A 20086-nucleotide genomic window follows, 5' to 3' on the forward strand; every position below is an offset into this window, starting at 1 on the left:
AAAAGTAAAGATCAAGGTCCCACTTGTAATCAGGAGGTCTGTTTGTACTTACGGCAAACTCGGCAACAGGCCTGCATTAGGCTTCTGACCTTGAACTAGTTTTACCTTTTCTGTGGCCAGGGTAAATATGTACGAGTGGAAAAGGTCACCGGTCCCCTTGTGGGAAGTTTGAACTCGGAGGTCGGGGGATGCAGTGGTTACATAAGTCACATAAGGGGTTTTTTTGTAAGTTGTTTTCTTGGTATCGGGGATGCAAAGCTCCAGAAGGAAAGATGGTCTGGCTGTACCGTTGAAGGACAGGGAGATACTCTTCTTGTAGGCTAATTGTATGAGGTCACCTTTGCCTAATAGCAGCTAGCAGCATGCTGTGCATGAGGTAACTCTGTCCAGGAAAAAAGCAGGTACAATGTATCGGAAGGCTAAAATGAGTGGATTGAAAATGAGAAGAGTGAGCTGGTCCCTTGGGACCAGTGATGGAAGTAAACAAACAAGAAAGCCAGTATGTGAACTGGGAGGATTTTGTACATTTTTCAAACAGTTGATGGGAAAGCCAAGGTTAGATGTTCTTTGCCAAATCAAAATGATTATTTGAAATGTTTTTGAAATTAGAAGTTATATCATTCTATGACTGCTTGGTAGGACATTGATTCAATACCAGCCAAAAGCAGTCACCATAGTTTGATCACGTAGATATCATAGCAGGAAGCAGGAATGAGGGTCCAAAACTTGCTTTCCCCGCCAGGGAAGTGTGGTTGGTGTCTGAAAAAAAGTTGGAACAAAATGTTTCCTCCTCAGATCATGTCCTTTCCCTCTGCCCTCCTGATTGAGGCTGCGCTGAAAGGGACGGAAGATTATTGGAGGGGAAAAAAATGCTAGAGATATATCAGAGACTTAACAGTGCGAACATGGGGAGGGGAGGAACTACAGCTCTAGTTTGTGAGTAATTTCAGTGGATAGAGTTGAGAAATACGCAGGAGTTGGACTTCCCTTTGTAAGCAACATAAAAGGCATTTTTATGCCTTATGTCCTTATATCAGGACAGCTGTTTACAAAGGTGAATGTATCGTAGACCAGATACGTCAGGAGTGGACTTATTGAATTTGCAAATATTTTTTGAGTTGTTGATAGAAAAAAATCTTGAAATATGCCTCTGTACTTACCTTCTCAGGGGAAGCCCATGGGCAAGTCACTGCATGGAGTTGAATCCTGGACAGGTTAAACCATGGTAGTGAGTCAATGAATATATGAGGAAGGACGTAGTCATAGATAGCTGGTAGTTTTTTACATCAGTAGCTCTAGCAGATCATCAGGTATGATAGAGTGGACATTCACTTAAAAACTGCTATGACTATGGCTTGTGTTTTTTCTCAATATTTCAAGTAGCAAATTGTCAGACGTGACCTTGAGAACCACAACAGACAATGCAATGAAGTGTTTCAGTCAATAGGCAACACAAGAGAATGCAACGTAAGGTCACTTTAATAGCAAATGGTTGAGTATCAGCGTTTACCAAGGAAACAGGAATTCAAACATATCGAAGCATAACCATACCACAGCTGGTCAATCTAACTTCCAGTCTGGACATTGAAGGTTCTACCAAAGGAAGCCTCATGAAATGCACGAGTGAAACGTTTTTCAGAAAGTTTTTGGCAACACCAATCTGTCCTCACTTGGTTGTCTACAACTCTGGTATTATTAAAGCCAATGAAAGTAAAAGCAAACATGAAGAAAGGAAGTCAGTTTACTAAGAAAGTTAATTAAAATTGTAAAATTACAAACAGGAAACTGGTGGAATTTAATAGCTTCCTCAGACAACTCGCATTTTGTGACTGAGTTGTCAGCGTTATTATTTCTATAACATAGCTGAAAATGGATGTATTTTCTTCTTCCAGAACTTCAGATATGTCCATCTAGTATGAACACCAAAGGATGATGAAACTCAAAACCAGCCTACATTTCATCATTAATATCCCAGATGAATTTGACGGGCAGAGTCTTCATTTTCTCTTTAAGAACTTTGTCAAACGTTTCACTCTGTGCCACTGTCGTGATGTTTTTCCAGTCTCCAACAGTGCCTGAGGAAAGAGGCAGCAAAGGGAGGTGAGAAGCAGAACGTGCACCTCTCTGAAGCCCGCTGCAAACAGTGAGTGCTAGTCTTGGGAAGCAATTCCTGGCTTCCTCAGCATCTCACTGTCGCTGGCCCGTCGAGTGAGGCTCTGTGTGCTCTTTTGAGGACACGCTTCCAAATCTAGGTGCTTTGAATAAAACACAGCGTACACCTATAATCCTGACTCCTCATAAAGTTATTCAACTCATTTGTTCTGGTGTTTTACTGATTCCTTTGAGATCAAAGAGGAAATTACTAAAAGCAACACCTCTCGTTTTTCTCTCAGTGCACCACTCTCTTTAATCCCTGGAGATCCCCTCCTACGCTGAGCGTTAGGACATCTTAGCAATGTCCAGGAGCCCAGGGATGCCATGTATGGACATGGATGGTGGTTGGTCAAGAAGGTCTATGCTCACACAATTAAGGTGATTTACCTTGAAAAGTAAGAAACAATAAAAAAAAGTATAATCTTACCCCTGGCTCAGTACAACCCTTAAATCCTTCTTGTATCTGACAGGCCTGTTACAACCTGTGTTACAATCAGTAAAACATTACCTTTTTATTATCCTCAGGAAAATATGGTAAAATCACTGATGTCACGGCAATAAAACTGCTCTTATAAATTTAATTTGCCACTAACCTGAACTCTCCCTCTGAAAATGGGGCATTCCAGCTGAGACCAGAAACCCTAGGTTCATCTCACACCAAGAAGTGTGGGATTAAATAGTTGTTGTGTTGGACTGCTTCCACTAAACCTTTTCATAAAAAACTACCCTTGTCTTTCGCTACGATGTCATCTGGCAGGTTCTTATAGTTCGCCCTGGGATCTTTTCTCATGTTCTCAAATGTAGCGTGCCTCACAACACTGTCCACTTCCTCTTTGCTCAGCTTCTTGCCTAGGAAGTTGCAGATCTTCAGCACAGCACTTCTGATATCCTGCAATAATGTTACTTTGCAGGGTCTTGATGATGCAAAGAACTAAATGCATACGGTAGTGGAATACAGGATGATAAAGGACATACATTTGGGTGCAAAACTGACCATAATTTTTATGTGAGCATAGTCTCCCTTTCATCAGTTGAATACTCAAGAGCAGTGACACTGTAGCTCACTGCAGCAGCATGCCCTTGGAGATGAGGAATTCTGTGCTCTGCTCCCCACACTGCAAACCCAGTCTGCATCTCGCGTTAGATGCCCTGGCTAAGTCATCTCTGGAATCGTGCCTGTCACTGTGAAGGCACTCAACCCATGGGGGTTTTGTCAGTCTTGTTGTCCTAGCAAGGGACTCGACGTGAGCAACCCCAGGCCCTGAAGGGTGAGAGACCAGTGCAGTGGCACGTGACGTGGGCTGTGCTGCTGTGGCTGGGGCGCTGTGGGACTTGCCCACGAGAAGAAGGACAGCCACCTCAGAGAAACGAGAAGTCTGTATCAGAAATAGTGTGGCCAGCAGGAGTAGGGAAGTGATCATGCCCCTGTACTCGGCACTGGTGAGGCCGCACCTCGAATACTGTGTTCAGTTTTGGGCCCCTCACTACAAGAAGGACGTTGAGGTGCTGGGGCGTGTCCAGAGAAGGGCAACGAGGCTGGTGAAGGGTCTGGAGAACAAGTCTTATGAGGAGCAGCTGAGGGAACTGGGGTTGTTTAGCCTGGAGAAGAGGAGGCTGAGGGGAGACCTCATCGCTCTCTACAACTACCTGAAAGGAGGTTGTAGCGAGGTGGGTGTCGGTCTCTTCTCCCAAGTAACTAGCGATAGGACAAGAGGGAATGGCCTCAAGTTGCGCCAGGGGAGGTTTAGATTGGACATGAGGAAAAATGTCTTTACTGAAAGAGTGGTTAAACATTGGAAGAGGCTGCCCAGGGAAGTGGTTGAGTCCCCATCCCTGGAAGTATTTAAAAGACGTGTAGATGAGGCACTTAGGGACATGGTTTAATGGGTGGTGGTGTTGGGTGGACGGTTGGACTCGATGATCTCAGAGGTCTTTTCCAACCTCAATGATTCTATGATTCTATTCTATGATTCTAAGTCACACAAAGGTGTGGGCAGCCACCAAGCAGGAAACTTCTGGTCAGCAATCTGAGAGCTCCTCAAGTACTTTAAAGCCTGCCTCTTAAGCACTTCTTTCCTTTAGTGGAACTGTCCTTACGAGCGCAACATTCCTGTTGAAGATACTTGCAAAAGTCTTGTTCTGTACTATTTCAGAAAGGGTTTTTTGGGGTGGCAGTGAAGATAACTTCTGTCATATTGGAAAGTGTTTTACCTAATAATTGTCTAGTAATTGATAAGACCTTGAACCAATGAGACAAATTACTTCATCCTCTCAGAAGTTTCAATTTGAATCTACTCCACAATGGATTAAGCACTTTCCAATATAAAGTGCAATTATAAAGAGCTGTCTGAAAATGCAGTCAATATAGGAACAGAATATCTTGAATACAGTGATACTAATTGACTTCACCTTTTTCATTTCTTTGTAGGTAAGGAAGAGTGCATTGAAATCCTCTGCTTGACTGTACCAGCCTGCAACGTGATCCAGCCACAAACTGGCAAGTATTCAGCAAGGGAAATTATTAAAACAAAAAAATAAAGATAAATACTATTACCAGTTAGCAGTAAAACAGCAAAATTATCAGTCATTTAGGTCTTTGAAAGGGTTTTTTTAGATAATATTTTCTGATAATTTGAGGGATGCACACTCACCGTCTTTGTGACAATTCTCCAAGCTAATGTGGCAACTCCCCTTTTGTTTCTAGTAATCTGAACTAATACTGGCAGAAGCAAAAAAATACTTCTCTATCTTTGCTGTACAGCGACTATTCTTATGGGTTCAGCTCCACTAACCAATGCAGAAAGTGTTAAGAGTTTTTCAGTCATAATGGTTATATTCTGAATCAGCATCCCATTCAGATAAAATAAGGAGCTTGCATGTTGTTGGAGAGCAGCAAAGCCATGACTATGCTACTGTCTTTGCACCAGCTTTCATCAGAAAATGGTGTCAAGCTCAGACAGCCTCTGCAGCTTTGGATTCAGGTTACAGCATAGCTGAGGATTCTGATATTTGATATTTATTGATATAATTAATCTCCATTCAATCTGAGGTCATGCAACAGGATTTGGGCTCCTTAGTAAAAAAGATATCCTACCTTTGCCAGCTAAAAATCTGTCCATAAAAAGGTTAAAATCTGGTACTTCCTCTAGTGTGGACATGAATTTGGAGAAGTGGTAGTAAGAAACCATAACATCCTTAGGGTTCCTGGTAACACAAATCATCTGCAAAACAATGAGAAGACTAGTCTCAGAGATATTAAAGGACTCCATTACCCTGACCATCAATGCGTTTTTCCACACTAAAAATGTGTAAAAATGTCTCACTAAAAATGTGTGAAAACAGTTTGAAGGTGACAATCACATTAGGTAAATTCTGGATTATGTAGTGCTGTCAATTTGTTCATAGGCAGCGGTATTTCTGTAGTTGCAGTCATTCAGTGCCTGCAGCTAACTCTCTTCACGGGGTCAGTGTTACAGGCTTCAGTGATACTGCTCACTTGTGCAAGGCAGTCAGGTTGCAATAACAACACTAGAAAATCATTAGGTTGACTCAGCTTCACATTTCTGTGTACAGTCACGATGAAGTGAAGAAGAGTTTCTTGTAAATCCCAGCTTTGGTAGTGTTGACAGCATCAGTACTCTGTGATCTAAACTCCTGGCCTGTGGTGCTGGTGCCAGAGGCAGCACACAGGCAGATTTTGAATGACATAAGAGGCAGCCCTGGCATCTTAAAAGAAGGAGCTGTTACGGGCAAGGGTTATTTTGTCTCCTGCTGACTCCTGACCACGCGAGAGCTGCTGCTTCAGGCACAGACCAGGCACCACCAGTGAGATGGGCAGCCTTTTGCCTCTCAACTGGCAGCATGTGCCAGCTTCTACTAAGCTTCTGCTCCTCAACACTTAGTGTCTAATTAGGGAGAGAAAATAGAGCCTGGCATGTCTCCCTTACGAGGTTACAAATGTTTGCAGGGAGAGACAGAAGAATCATGTTCTCAGACTGCCTTTCCAACTGGGTAAAATGACTACTTTTGATTCCTGCTTAATTGAAAATTTATCTGATTATCTTTAGCAAAGCCAAAACCATTATTTCCAAGGTATATAAAATAAGAATTCCCAAACACATTGCAGGAAAACTCAATAAACACCTCATTCAAAAGCTCTGATCTGAAATCACAGAAAAAATTATTCTATGGTTTGATACAAAATACGAACAACCTGAGTTGTTCAAGCAGAGGTGGAAAAGATCCCCCTCCCCCCGCCAAGCAATATTTTTCTGAAGTCACAACAATTTCCATATTTTCTGACACGTGTGCTCCATGTGATTTTGGGGCAATTTTCTCATTCTTTGTGGGGCATCATTTGGATTTCATATCTTCTGCATGTGAGCTTTCTCTTCCAAGCTTCACTGTTACTGTGAAGAAAATGGTGAGCACATTGCAGTTTCCCATTACACCTGTATCTGTGAAGAAGGTAACAGCAGCACTAAGAGCTTGCCTCCATAGCCCCTGTGGGCAGAGCTCTGCCACAGCTCTCCACTCGCTCAGCCATGGGAAGCCCTGCGTCAGAAATAAGGATGGAAGGGGCAGAAGTCATTGGGACCACTATAAGAAAGATTAGCAGAAGTATGAGATCCTTTGCCAGGGAGCAAAGTAACAATTTGCTGTATGGCGGCTAAGGCAATTCTCGGTGTGCTATTAGAAGTATACGTCCCATACACATCTTCAGACTTGCCCGTATGTCCATGCTCTGTCAGTGAGCCTTAGTGTAGTAGCCTGGTTACGCCTGTCTCTAAGGAGATGGAGAGTCCTATTCAGAAACTCACAGCACTGGGGAGCGAGAAAAGGCAGTTCTCACATTCCCTCTCTACCTACTATAGTCCCATCCTACTCATATTTTCAGTATGGGAGACATTTTTTCAGACTTATAACTTCACTGGAATTGGATGTTTTCACAAGGGGAAAATCGGTGCAGACCCTCGCAGATCCTCCTGAGATGCACCACCCCTCCCTCTAACAGTGTGGGGCTGAGAGATTTGGCAAAGGGAAACAGAAGAAATGGGCTTTAGAACGTCCCAGTTGCCCCACATGTATGAAGCAGGTGATATTTATACCGAGACATGGGGAACAGAAAGAGGAAAAAGGTAGGATTTGGACCAATTCACTGAGGCAAATTGGCATGATTGGTTTTAAGGAAATTGTAAAAATAACATCACTTACACGCCCTCTTTTATTTCTCAGGTCTCTTGGAACTAAGTAGTAAGGCAGATGGGTGGCAAAAACATGAGGCAAAGGAAGATTTGCATAATCCTTATTTTTTATTTTGTATTCCAGCCATGGGATTCCGTCCATGGTCTCCACATTTTCTGTCCCATTATGGTGGCCTTAATGAATTATTAAGCTCAAAATGTTCTGAGTCCACACAGTTCCTGAGAAGGAAACCTTTTTATTTGAACATAATTTGATTTTTTTTTTAAATTAAAGATAGTATATTGTCATAAACAGACCCTCTACACAGCTATAATGAGTTTCACTTTGTGAATATAAATACAACCTCAGATACTGAAGAAAGCAAACATTGTCTTGGTGACTGCTGAGTGCAGAAGGGAAGCATATTTTTGTTTTGTCCCTGCAGAAAAGCCATGGCCAGTAACTCACCTTCAGTTCCTTCACCCAGTATACTCAACTTCCATACAAGTTATGTCCGTCCTCACCCTCTTGTGGCAACATGAATTGCTGCATCTGTATGGGCCACACACCTAAAAATCTCATACTGAGTGGATCTGGAAAAGACCTTTGCTTCCTGAACTCCTGCAAAGTGTTGTGAGATGTCATGAAACATAACACCATGTTATCAGCTAGTTGTTAAGCTAGTTGTTAAGACCCCACCTGGGAAGGAAGCTCTTGGTTCTGGAGATTAGACTGTATGCATGTTATAGACTTAAAGTCACTGGGCAAGAAAAAGAAATAGCTCTAGGATTCAGAGGAACAATACCCAGTGATTTCACGGCTGTGTTGACTGTCTTGCTCTGCTTGGCATAATCAACCTGGACAATTTTTCTGCGCAGTGGTAGAAATTCAACAGAAGGATTGAAGGGTTCCTTAGACTGATAACTGGCAAGGAAGAAAGAGGATGGTGGGGCAGGATAGATGAAAAGGTGTGAATGAGAGAGAGATGACATTCTGTGCAATTCATAACTCAAAGTCATCTTCCAACTCCTTCCTGTCCCAGGGTAGTCCATCACTTTGCAACACGAAACTCCTACTTCCAAAGATGTGCTCATCTCAGTGCCATAACATCTTTACCCCTTAAATACTGCTTTCTCATCGTCCCTCTCTGCCTTACTTGGACAGCTTACCCCAGTGCTGCCTGATGATGAGCTACCATCGCCTGGGCTCCCTGTCCCCTCGCTCTGTCACCCATGACCCCTCCACAGGCTTCTTGTATCACATCTACCTTCACCACAACCACGCCTGGTGCTCCCTGTCACTCCTTCTGGGCTTCGCTCAAGAATGTCTTTCTGCCTCAGGTATTTCACTGAATACCTGAGGGAATAGTGAATTCCAGCAAGATGTTCAGTGACCCTAGGAAAAGGACATATGCTAACAAAACACTGGTTATGTTATCCGAAAGCTGCATCTTGAAGGCTGCTGAAGGAAACCAAATGATAATGGCAGAGGTTCCCAAGAGCACAAACAGAATTCTGAGGATAGCAGAGGCCTTGAAAGTACAAGCACAGATTGGTACCAGAGATGTCAAGGCTTTAGTCATAAACCACTGCTTAATGCATGATCAAGTCATTGATTACTAATCACTAAAGAAATAGAGTCTTGAAAAATGGGTAGACCAGTTTTAGAGCAGAAAGTGAACCTGTATGGAAACGTACAGGTCTAGGCATGTCAAGGCTTTAGATTTCATGTAAGATGACAGTGAAGCCAGGTGGTTGCACAGTTGCATTTGCTTCAGAAACAGGAACGCAGAATTCATCACACTAGTGTCCTGTATTGCTATGCAAGTAAATAGTACTTCATTATCCTTGAAAGGAGATATATATCATTGACTCATATTTGCTCTGATCTCCTGCTTGGTTGTAATTTGGATGCAGTAACCCCCAAACCACCTTCCATGTGAGCCCACAAATCATTCCAGGTATCCCACAATCATCTCCAACACTCATGCACCCAGCCCTACCAAAACTATGTGTGTGTTTTGTGAGGCACAGGAGATCAGTTTCGTTTGTGTGTAGCTTGCTCTGAGTACACCTACAAGATTGAGTCCAAGAACGAGGTAGACCAATTCGGCTGGACACGAGCAGGAGCCTTGTGTCTGGCTGTTCAGGCCATGGCTATGCAGGGTTTGTACTTAATGCTACACTGCATATACTCAGAGATGATTCAGGTCTAAAAGCAAAGCTAACAACCCTAGGTACTTCTGCAGTTAGATGGCTGAATAATAATAAAAGGCAAATTTTTTCCCCCTTTTAGAAACAATTCCATTCTTACCTGATTTTGGGTAAGTAGTTATCAATATGTCACTATCTTTGATTTCAAAATCCTCCAGGGAAGCTACGTACTCAAGTGAAGTATTTACACCAAAATAAAACCCTTTGTATGTGAATAGATATTCTTTTGATGGTTCCATTGTTAATCTGTTGTCCTTATAGGTGATTAACCTGCAATAAGAAAATATAAAGTTATATCATTTTCTTTGGTTGTCATCTCACAGAAACAAACAAACAAACAAACGAGTAATTCAAACAAAGAAACCAGTGCTGGCAAATTTTAGCAAAATGCATTTCAGCAAAATTCTGGAAACAATACACTGAAATTTAGCTTTCAGATTTTCACAAGAACATCACTCAAGATACATTTCCAATGGAAAAAAAGAAAGGTGTAGAGCAATACCCTTTACTCATATACAAGTGTATGCTACATGCATGTAAAAACTAATGTAACTGAAGGCAAGCTATGTAAAAATCATTTTTCAAGATTCCTCTAGGATCTGGGTGACTGTAGAGTTTTCTTTGGGATGCCAGTAGCTCTTGAACAGAGCTAGCTTAATTACCAAGCTCTCATTCTGAATTTTGTGACTGAAACTGTGTTCAGAATGTCTTATTACAATTTCTGCCTCCTTCTGCTTATTCTCTGTCTCATTACTAATGTTTTTCCCATAGTAAGCATAATTTCTGTAAACTAGGATGGGTAATCATGAACGTGTGTTATTTTCTTAAGCACGCCTACTGGTTTTATGAGACTGTTGTCTTGTGTCTCATTAACACCATTGCCATGTACTTGCCAGAAAAAGACATTAATCATCACTGTTGTGGTGACTAGGGAAGACCAAACGCTTGGGGAGATACAGGAAGAGTAACAGAGAGACTGAAGAGAGAGACTGACTCTTGTAGCTGAGCGAGACAAATGGAGCATCTAGGTTTGAAGGTTTTGGTCTGTGTCTCTTCTGCAGTCTTTGAGCTGAACAATACATCCGTGGATTTCAGTGAGCTTAACATCCCGGTCTGTCCCTCCCTGCTCTGTAGATGAACTATTTATTAATACCATTAGACAATGTACAAGCCTTGGCAGAAATGACATAAGCAAGTTCATTTCCAGACGTGGATATCACAAGCATTGTCTTACGTGGGTTAAAATATATTTGGAAAGAGAGACTTTCCTATCTGGAATTTTGTCTGGGTTTCTGTCCCCTGCCTTCCCCTTGCAATGCGACCGTTCCCATGCCCTCTTGGACTGCTGTGTTTGCCATTGCTTCACCGTCAGGATATCACCATTGCTCCACCGTCGGGATATCACCCTTGCCCAGATTTGTCGAATCAGCTGATTGTGCAAGATGTACTGCCCAAGTGATCTGAATTCACCACAACAGGCAGTCCTTGGAAATAAGGCCGCCGATCCCACCTGTTATTATCAGCTTCTCTCCAGTTCGTGCTCTGCTTCCCCTTTGCCTTCCTGGTCTGTGAACTCCCCTGGCCAGGCACTTGCTCCCTGCCCGGCCCTGCACTGCCCTGCTGTGCCACGCCAGCAGTGCTGCCTTTGGCGGGAGCACTGCCCTTCAACCTGCTGTCGTGATTTAACCTCAGTCGGCAACTAAGCACCATGCAGCCGCTCACTCACTCCTCCCCCCCCCCCCCCCGGTGGGATGGGGGAGAGAATTGGAAGAGCGCAAGTGAGAAAAACTCGTGAGTTGAGATAAAAACAGTTTAATAATTGAAATAAAATAATAATAATAATAATAATAATAATAATAATAATATGATAATAATAATAATAATACACAAAGCGAGTGATGCACAGTACAATTGCTCACCACCCGCCGATCGATGCCCAGCCAGTCCCCAAGCAGCGGCCCCCCCGGCCAGCTTTCCACAGTTTATGTACTGAGCATGACGTCACATGGTATGGAATGTCCCTTTGGCCAGTTTGGCTGTGCCCCCTCCCAGCTTCTTGTGCACCTCCAGCCTTCTCAGTCAGTAGAGCATGGGAAGCTGAAAAGTCCTTGGCTAGTGTAAGCATTACCTAGCAACAACTAAAACATCGGTGTGTTATCAACTTTGTTCTCATCCTAAATCCAAAACACTGCACCAGCTACTAGGAAGGAAATTAACTCTATCCCTGCCGAAACCAGGACACCTGCACAGCCGAGGACGTGCCCTCCCGCTCGGATGCCTCAGAAAGCACCTGGGGATCCCTGGTGGCGTGGCCGCTCTGGCTGGTTGGCAGGGCAGGGGAAGGGGCACAGCGACCACTGCCATGACCGGGGACACCCGCTGCCTCCCTGCCCTGGGCAGACAGGGCCGGGTTATCTTCAGCGGCCGCAGGAGGACACACGGACGTCCCTCCGGCACAGCAAAGGCTGTGGCAGGCCCTGATCTAAACAACTCCTTGGGCACGCAGTGCTACCAAGTTTTAAGAGAAACACATGCCTTTGTCTTATGAGATTAATCAAATTTAATTTCAAATTAACACCCCCACTTGTTATCATTAGACAACAAAAAAATCCTTTGCTTTGGGGGCGATGCACAAGCTCAGTTCTACTGTCAAAGACCCATGGGCAAAGAAATGTGTCTGGAAGTCTCCTTCCTGGGAGTACTGACCCCTGTGCTTGCGCTGCCCTCCCTCCACCTGTGACGGTGGTGTGGGCCATGGCCAGGGCAGCAAAGGGAGCGAGGGCAGTGAGGGCAGGAAGGGTAGCAAGGGGAGTGAGGGGAGCCTCCGCTGTGTGTGATGAGGGGCTGCCCGCCTCACCTCACGGCGACAGGCGCCGCCCGCGCCAAAGCCTGTGAAGTGCTTCAGCCTCACGCCTGAAGCCTGCGTTTCACTGACTGAAACAACCCCCAACGAATCGGAGCTCTAAACGGAGAAACCCCCACATTTAGAAACCAAGGGATTGGTACACTTTTAAATTCAAGTTGTGATAACAAAGCTGAGGAAGTCCTGAGAACGCAAAGATACGGAGAATGAGTGAAAAATGTTACTGATACAGGAGAAAGAGCAAGGAATTTGTGGGAAACAAAAAGGGGACACATTCAATGCACAGTATACAAAAACCTTCTTGATCTTGTTCTGTCAAAAACATGAGGTTTTATATCACTCTGGGACAAAGGTTATTGCACTGCTTGTTTCTTACAGATGTATGACTATACCATGAAAAAATACACCATGGAAAAAAAGCCTTGCCCCATTTCCTGGAAAGCCTATTCATGATCTAGTGTATCTCAAAAACGCGTCTCAAAAATCTGTCTCCAAATGCAGGCACAAGGGTGTCTGCCAGTTAATCTCCTAAATCCACGGTGACCACACACTTTTGCTCTGCTTAGTTAATCATCTCACAGCTACAACTCCAATTTCTTTGTTGAGTGATGCAGAAAAGCCCATGTGAGACTCCGTTTTCCACACCAGCACTGAGATAACCCTGCTCTGGACAGCCATCCTCCTCTCAAGCACGGACCAGCTCTAGCCCCTAGTTCTCTGCAACTCTTTCTGGCAGTACATGCTAAAATGGTCTACAAAAGAGCTTTATGTACAATTATTATTATTTTACTGAGAGTGTAATAGACCATCATTTAACTCACAGGTCTACCGTTCTAATAATTTCAGGCATACTTACCTCCTCTGCTCTCTGTTCGGTGCCCACGGAGACATGTGCTACTACTTCCCAGCTCGGTGAATGCAAGTAATTCTAGAGCTGTGCGAGCCGTCACATTTCCTTTTTAACTGAGATGTGAACATGTGGACACTGTGCTGGTTGGCTTGCTTTCAATATTTGCTTATCTTTAACACACACAGAGATTAGAGAACTAATATAACTCGCAAAAAAAGTGAAAGCAGTCCAGAAAAATTTTTGAAATTATTTAAATATTCATTTTGATTTATCTTCCTCCTTTTTTTTTATCAACAGCATTATTGCGGAAGATTGGAGAGGAGCAGAAGTGAATAAAATCTTTTGCTTTTTTGCTAGATTTTGGGGTTTTTTTCTCAGCTTTCACTGAACTTTTGCTCAAATTGTTTTTTATCTCCAAGCTATGTGTGACAGTAGTCCCAAATAGCCTGAATCCACTACTCCACCAAAGCAGTTGATCAGACTGGTCCAACCAGGTCTCAGCCATGAGCCTGGAATGAGCTACTTGGGTTAATCACGTGTATGTGTTCATGTTAAGTTTTTCTGTGAGGTATTTTATAACTGAAATAAAATAATGCCTGAGACATTTCTCCCTGAAACCTGCACTCCAACAACATCACAAAGAACAACATTTTGTTCCCCAGTTCTGTGTTGTGTTTTGTATAGGATTACTTTTTAACCTGGATCAATTCCCCAGGTAGTCCCTGAACTTGCACAACCGGTCAGGTTGGTCAGCACGTGAATGAGCCAGAAACAAGAGTAGGGCTGAAGTTTTTTTCACCTCAGAGGAAACCCTTATTGTGAAAGATTAAGCCTGTTCTGCTTTGCTTTCTGCTCCAATCATGCATGTCTCTAGCATTTTGTAACTGCAAGTTCTACTCTAAGTGTTTAATAGTAATGAAAGGCAACATCTATTGAGCCCAAAACTAGACAGGGAGGTGCGCCATCAGATGTTCCAGCTCCTGGCACATCACTCTGAAGAATCCAAAGAGTAACAACTATGGCCCCACATCAGCTTCTTGAACTAGCTGGAGAGCGAACAAGGTGTGAGTTAGGGCAAGAAACAATATTTTCCAGTGAAAAGAAATAACGTGTAAAGCCATTTGGCTTTTGGACAGATAGTGAGTGGGGAAAGCATACAAATTCTAAGGATACTGTAAAACATCAGCATCCTAAAGTTAGGATTTGTCCCTGCTTGTCAGCAACACCGAATTACAGTCTATCTGCAGTTCACTGAACATAGGTTTCATGCATATTATCTTTTTCAGGATAAATAGTCCATTGCAATATTAATAATTAACCTCGGGATCCAAATACCTAACGTATACTTACATTGTAGGTGCAGTTGCACAAAGTTCAGTGGGAGACTGGGAAAGGAAATGTATGGTTTATTGTATAATTTAAACAAAGCCAATGTTCTCGGTGCTATTAACACCTTATGTCCTTCTCTGGTTGTTTCCTCTGGTACTTTGCACCAGTACATTTCTGTACATACTAATCATAGTTCTTTTCACAAGCCTCTACAGTGACAGCAAACTGGTGTAGCTCTGAAGTTCCCTATACAGACAATAGACAGGTCTCCTGCCTACCTATACTGTAAAATTAAAATGTAAAGTAAATGCCTAAATTAGGCACATGGAATCCCGCAATAAGTTTCATATAAGTTACTGCAAAACACATTCAACATGTCATAGCAAAAAAGGGCAAACTAAATTAGACCACTTCAACACTCACTTTAGGAATCTGCATAGGAACAGATCATTGCCCACCAACTGAGGAAAAAAAAAAGGTTTGTAAGGCATTCCTTTATTTTAGACATGCCTCAGGTACTATTACATACCAATAACACCTAGTATTGACTCTTATTGCACAAAATCCTTACCAAAGATACATGACGCCTGAGTTACTAGAGAAGCTTCTCAGAAGTTAGCCTTACCTAACGGCCACAGTCAGTGTGGAAGGCTAAATGTAGCCATTTCTCATGAATGCTGTGTCTGTTCTTGTTGAAGATTATCATAAGTTTTTTCATTGAATCTTTCTACATTTTGTGTTTGATAATGAATAAGCGACTATAAGAACATTTTGATTAATCTTTATGTTAGGTTATGTAGGGGTTGCTGTGTTACTAATCTTTATGTTAGCGTTATGTATGGGTTGCTGTGTTATTCACTGGACCATGTTAACCTTATTCTTAATTCTCTAGAGTGTGACCAGACCACTTAGACTTTATTGTATACGGGATGACTTACTTGACAACTTGACAAGATAGATGAATGAATATCTAGCTAACTTGGCAATGAAACTTACTTTTAAGGTAACCTGGAGTGAACTGCCCTCATTATAATACTAAAAAACACACCCACAGGTCAAGAAGACCCTTGCCCAGGTGAAGACCCCTCCCCTGCGCAAGCATAGTAACAGAAGAGAATGACACAGCAGATATTATAAGTGTATGTAAATCACTAATCAATCATTGTAACTGGGAGTGTACTACCTTGTAATTTTTGTGTATAAATGTAACGGTGATCTAGCCATAGGTGTGCTTGATTTGTGGAAATTCCACCTTGCACCCGGCGCCGCAATAAAGAATGCCTGCTTTCTAAAACTCCAAATTGAGTCTTAGAGAGTTCATCATCTGCCGACTTACGGTAACGTTCTCTCCTACAGGATTTCTGTCACCGGCATACTTTGTCACCCTCTTTCTTTCACTCCTGTAATTCACAACTGAATGTGTTTTACCTGTGTATCTTGCATCCAAGTTCCCAAGTTCAGCAAAGTGGTGGGGGATTTTAGGTTGCCACAGCAATTCTAAAACACCATGAAATGGATTGGTCTTTGGAAGATGAGGTGTTCGGACAGTTTTGTTTGCATATCCCCACTAATGCACCAGAGCAGGATTCCAGCAGAGATGCTTAAACAAGTGCTGTTAATTTGAGGGTACATTTTTTCTTTCTTTGAGAGGCAGTTTTCTCTCTGATAGCCATTAGTTTGTGTTTTGTCCCCAAAGTTTTCCAGCTAGAAAGAGAGAAGTGTTTGGTGCATTTTACACTGCAGAAAAATGAACAGGGTGAAACTGAGGCCTGAGAAGTTTTGGAAAGAGTTCTAGGCACGGTGTCAAAGCCAAACAACCCCAAATGTATATGCTACACAGTGGGAATCACATGTTTTCACATAACATGAGTGGTACATGAAAAGGAGATGTTGCCAGGGCAAAGTGTATAGGGAGTCACAAGGAGGATTGGGCTAATTTTCCTCAGCAAAGGATATGGAATGGTGAACCAAATAGGTTTACCGTTTGGTGAAGCAAATTCTGAATTTTCTACTATTATGTGTATTATTTGCATGTTTTAACTTGCATTTATCTGTTACTTTTCTTCTGGGAAAACAAAGTAGTTAACATAAATTTCAGTGACTTAGCTGTGGGCTAGCTGTGAGTGCTTGCTCCTTGACTCATACGCTCCAGAGGATATGTCAGTAAATATGAATTTCCATGCTGTTTTCAAATGGTTCAAAAAAATCTAGAAAACAAGTTAGTTCAGCTAAAAAAAAAAGTGCTTGATCACCCTAATATTTTCCAGTCTTTAGATACAAAGTCATTTTACAAAGTTAAGCTCATAGGGAATGGGATGAATCTTGAGTAACACTTTGGTAAGGGAAGTGTGAGAACCAGGATGGGAGGTAGTCTAGAAAAGATCATTTTTGTTATATTTTTTGCTTAATTTTTTACTAGACCCTGACCCCCTGCTTCAGTACATTACTAGTCGATGAAGGTGAGAGTTCTCAAAATATATAAAGTGAAGAATAATATCAGCTATTTGAGCAAAGCAGGCTGACAGTCTGAGCATGGGAATCCTCTGTTCTAGTTTCAAAGATAGTGTCTTCCTTTTGAGTATGAGGATTTGACTAGTGCTGCATTATAACCCATTTTTCATAGGTTCTGCTTTTACTGGGAGATCAAAGTCATAACCAAACCGAAAGATTAATAATTTACAAGAGTGTGTTAAATTTTGAATGGAGAATCTGAGAACATCATGCCCATGAAAGCAACTGTCAACTGGAAAACAGCTTTTTAAAAACTATAATAACTTTTTTCCAATAATTTAAAATATTAAAATCCACTAGGGTAAGAGGAAACTGAGAGGAATGTTAAAAATTATAAGCACTAGATGCTGTAAAATATGTCTGGCCTAAGAAATGTGACAAAACCAACGATATGACAACAAGATCACCTTTGAATTAGACCTAAACCTCTCTCTTTTAACAAAGTCTAGCCACTTACTTTGGCTAGAGCTGAGCATTGAACTCTCCATTTCACACAACACTGTGGAGCCATCTCCTTGCATTTCCTGCCTTACGGTAAAATATGCCTGTGGTCACAGTTATCCATGTATTTAATGCACGTTTGTGTGTGTGCACATGTTTTAACAGAAATATAAAAAAAAAGCTTGAAAAGGCCAGGGACTGAAGAACATGATTTTCTTTTCTCTCAGTTGGAGTAAAGACCTCAAATCCTTCTAATTGCTTTGCATGACCAGTAGCTGAAAAGCATTACACCATCTACACAGTTTTTCTGTATCCATAGCAAAAATTATCAACTAGACATCTTACTACTTCTGTCTTGGCTGCTCCCCTCTAAAATTTCTGTATCTTCTCCACAAGCCTCCACCTTCTCAAGAACTATCTAAAGTGTTGCTGGCTTACGCTGTTGTAATGTTTGCTTAACGCTGTTACACTTTCTCATATTCAAGGTATTTACAAGCACTTGTCTTTTACAGCTCTGCTTTTCTCCCTTTAGCCTGATTCAACTTCTGATACATCAGCTTGACACTCTTCTTTGCCATTTGAATAAAAACCTTTCTCCTTCAATCTGTTTGGAAAGACTTCATCGTTTGCCTTGGGATCATTTTTCATATGTTTGGATATAACCTGTTCCCACCACAGTCTCTGGTGCATCTTTTATTCAGATTTTTTTTCTTCAGAGTTGTAGATTTTCAATCAGATCCTGCAAAGGAAGGAGTAGATGGGGAGTATACCATTAAATATCTCATTATACTCCATTCAAGATGAGGTTTATCAAGGCACTTTGGCATTTTACCTCTCAGTGCCATTTTGAACAAGCTTAAGTGCCAAAAGCTATATTTTGGCAAGAGGAACTCTTGATGTCTCTGGATTAAAAGCATTTAATGGAAAAATCTTTATTTGCTTAGTCTGTCTACTTTAAGACTATTCTCCAAGTGAGGTGATGAGCTAATGCTGATTTTGGTCTTTAAAATCTTCAATTTTTTTCTCAAAATTCTATAGACTCTCCAGTTTGTTAAACCACTGCAAAGGACACAGGCTTTTTTCTGTGGAAAGGACACAGATTTTTTTCTGTGGAATTTAAGCTAAGATGCCACAAACTATATTATAGGTGACATACATAACACACAAAAAACAGTGCTGTAATCTTGTGGCCATTAGCTGTCCATAGAGGAATGAAAAATATTACCCCATTGTAAACTGTTGAACATCTAAGAATGAGGACAAAACCCTGCATGTTTTTCGCTGGTAAGTCTTAGAATGATAGAATCATTAAGGTTGGAAAAGATCTCTAAGATCATTGAGTCCAACCATCAACCCAACACCACCATGCCCACTAAACCATGTCCCTAAGCACCTCATCTACACGTCTTTTAAATACCTCCAGGGATGGGGACTCAACCACCTCCCTGGGCAGCCTCTTCCAATGTTTAACCACTCTTTCAGTAAAGACATTTTTCCTCATGTCCAATCTAAACCTCCCCTGGCACAACTTGAGGCCATTTCCTCTTGTCCTATCGCTAGTTACTTGGGAGAAGAGACCGACACCCACCTCGCCACAACCTCCTTTCAGGTAGTTGTAGAGAGCGATGAGGTCTCCCCTCAGCCTCCTTTTCCCCAGGCTAAACAACCCCAGTTCCCTCAGCCGATCCTCAGAAGACTTGGTCTCCAGACCCTTCACCAGCTTCGTTGCCCTTCTCTGGACCCGCTCCAGAGCACCTTGATGTCCTTCTTGTAGTGAGGGGCCCAAAACTGAACACAGTATTTGAGGTGCGGCCTCACCAGTGCCGAGTACAGGGGCACCATCACTTCCCTACTCCTGCTGGCCACACTATTTCTGATACAGGCCAGGATGCCATTGGCCTTCTTGGCCGCCTGGGCACACTGCCGGCTCATGTTCAGCCGGCTGTCGACCAACACCCCCAGGTCCTTTTCCGACAGGCAGCTTTCCAGCCACTCTTCCCCAAGCCTGTAGCGCTGCATGGGGTTGTTGTGGCCGAAGTGCAGGACCCGGCACTTGGCCTTGTTGAACTTCATACAGTTGGCCTCGGCCCATCGACCCAGCCTGTCCAGGTCCCTCTGCAGAGCCTTCCTACCCTCGAGCAGATCAACACTCCCGCCCAAGTTGGTGTCGTCTGCAAACTTCCTGAGGGTGCACTCAATCCCCTCATCCAGATCATCGATAAAGATATTGAACAAGACCAGCCCCAAAACTGAGCCCTGGGGAACACCGCTCGTGACCAGCCACTGTGATCCCACTTAGGATACGATTTGTCATATGTTATCATGTAGCCAACAGTCCAGTTAAAGTTGCAGCTCATTGCCTATATTGCACTGTAAGTTTGAGGTGAAAGGTAAATGAGAAAAAACCTGTAGCGAAAGCATGGTATGAAATTATATCCCTGCGGGGAAAATTATTGCCTGAAAAGTGCACACAAAAGAAAAATGCAAACTGCAGAGAGTAGAATTCACTCCATAGCCCTGCTTCTGAGGATAGCAAGGGAA

At 42.5% G+C, this 20086-nt stretch overlaps 1 protein-coding gene across 1 annotated transcript; it reads right to left on the reverse strand.

Annotated features, from left to right (window-relative positions):
- Window positions 1–1467: 1467 nt before the first annotated feature.
- On the reverse strand, window positions 1468–13328 carry LOC143159014 (amine sulfotransferase-like). Its single transcript, XM_076335477.1, is given in 7 exon segments — window positions 1468–2075; window positions 2863–3043; window positions 4564–4658; window positions 5249–5375; window positions 7369–7577; window positions 9652–9821; window positions 13271–13328. Coding segments are annotated over 7 exon segments (942 nt in total). The 5' UTR covers window positions 13306–13328; the 3' UTR covers window positions 1468–1950.
- Window positions 13329–20086: the final 6758 nt, after the last annotated feature.

Source organism: Aptenodytes patagonicus, chromosome 3, assembly GCF_965638725.1.
Source record: "Aptenodytes patagonicus chromosome 3, bAptPat1.pri.cur, whole genome shotgun sequence".
Taxonomy (NCBI): domain Eukaryota; kingdom Metazoa; phylum Chordata; class Aves; order Sphenisciformes; family Spheniscidae; genus Aptenodytes; species Aptenodytes patagonicus.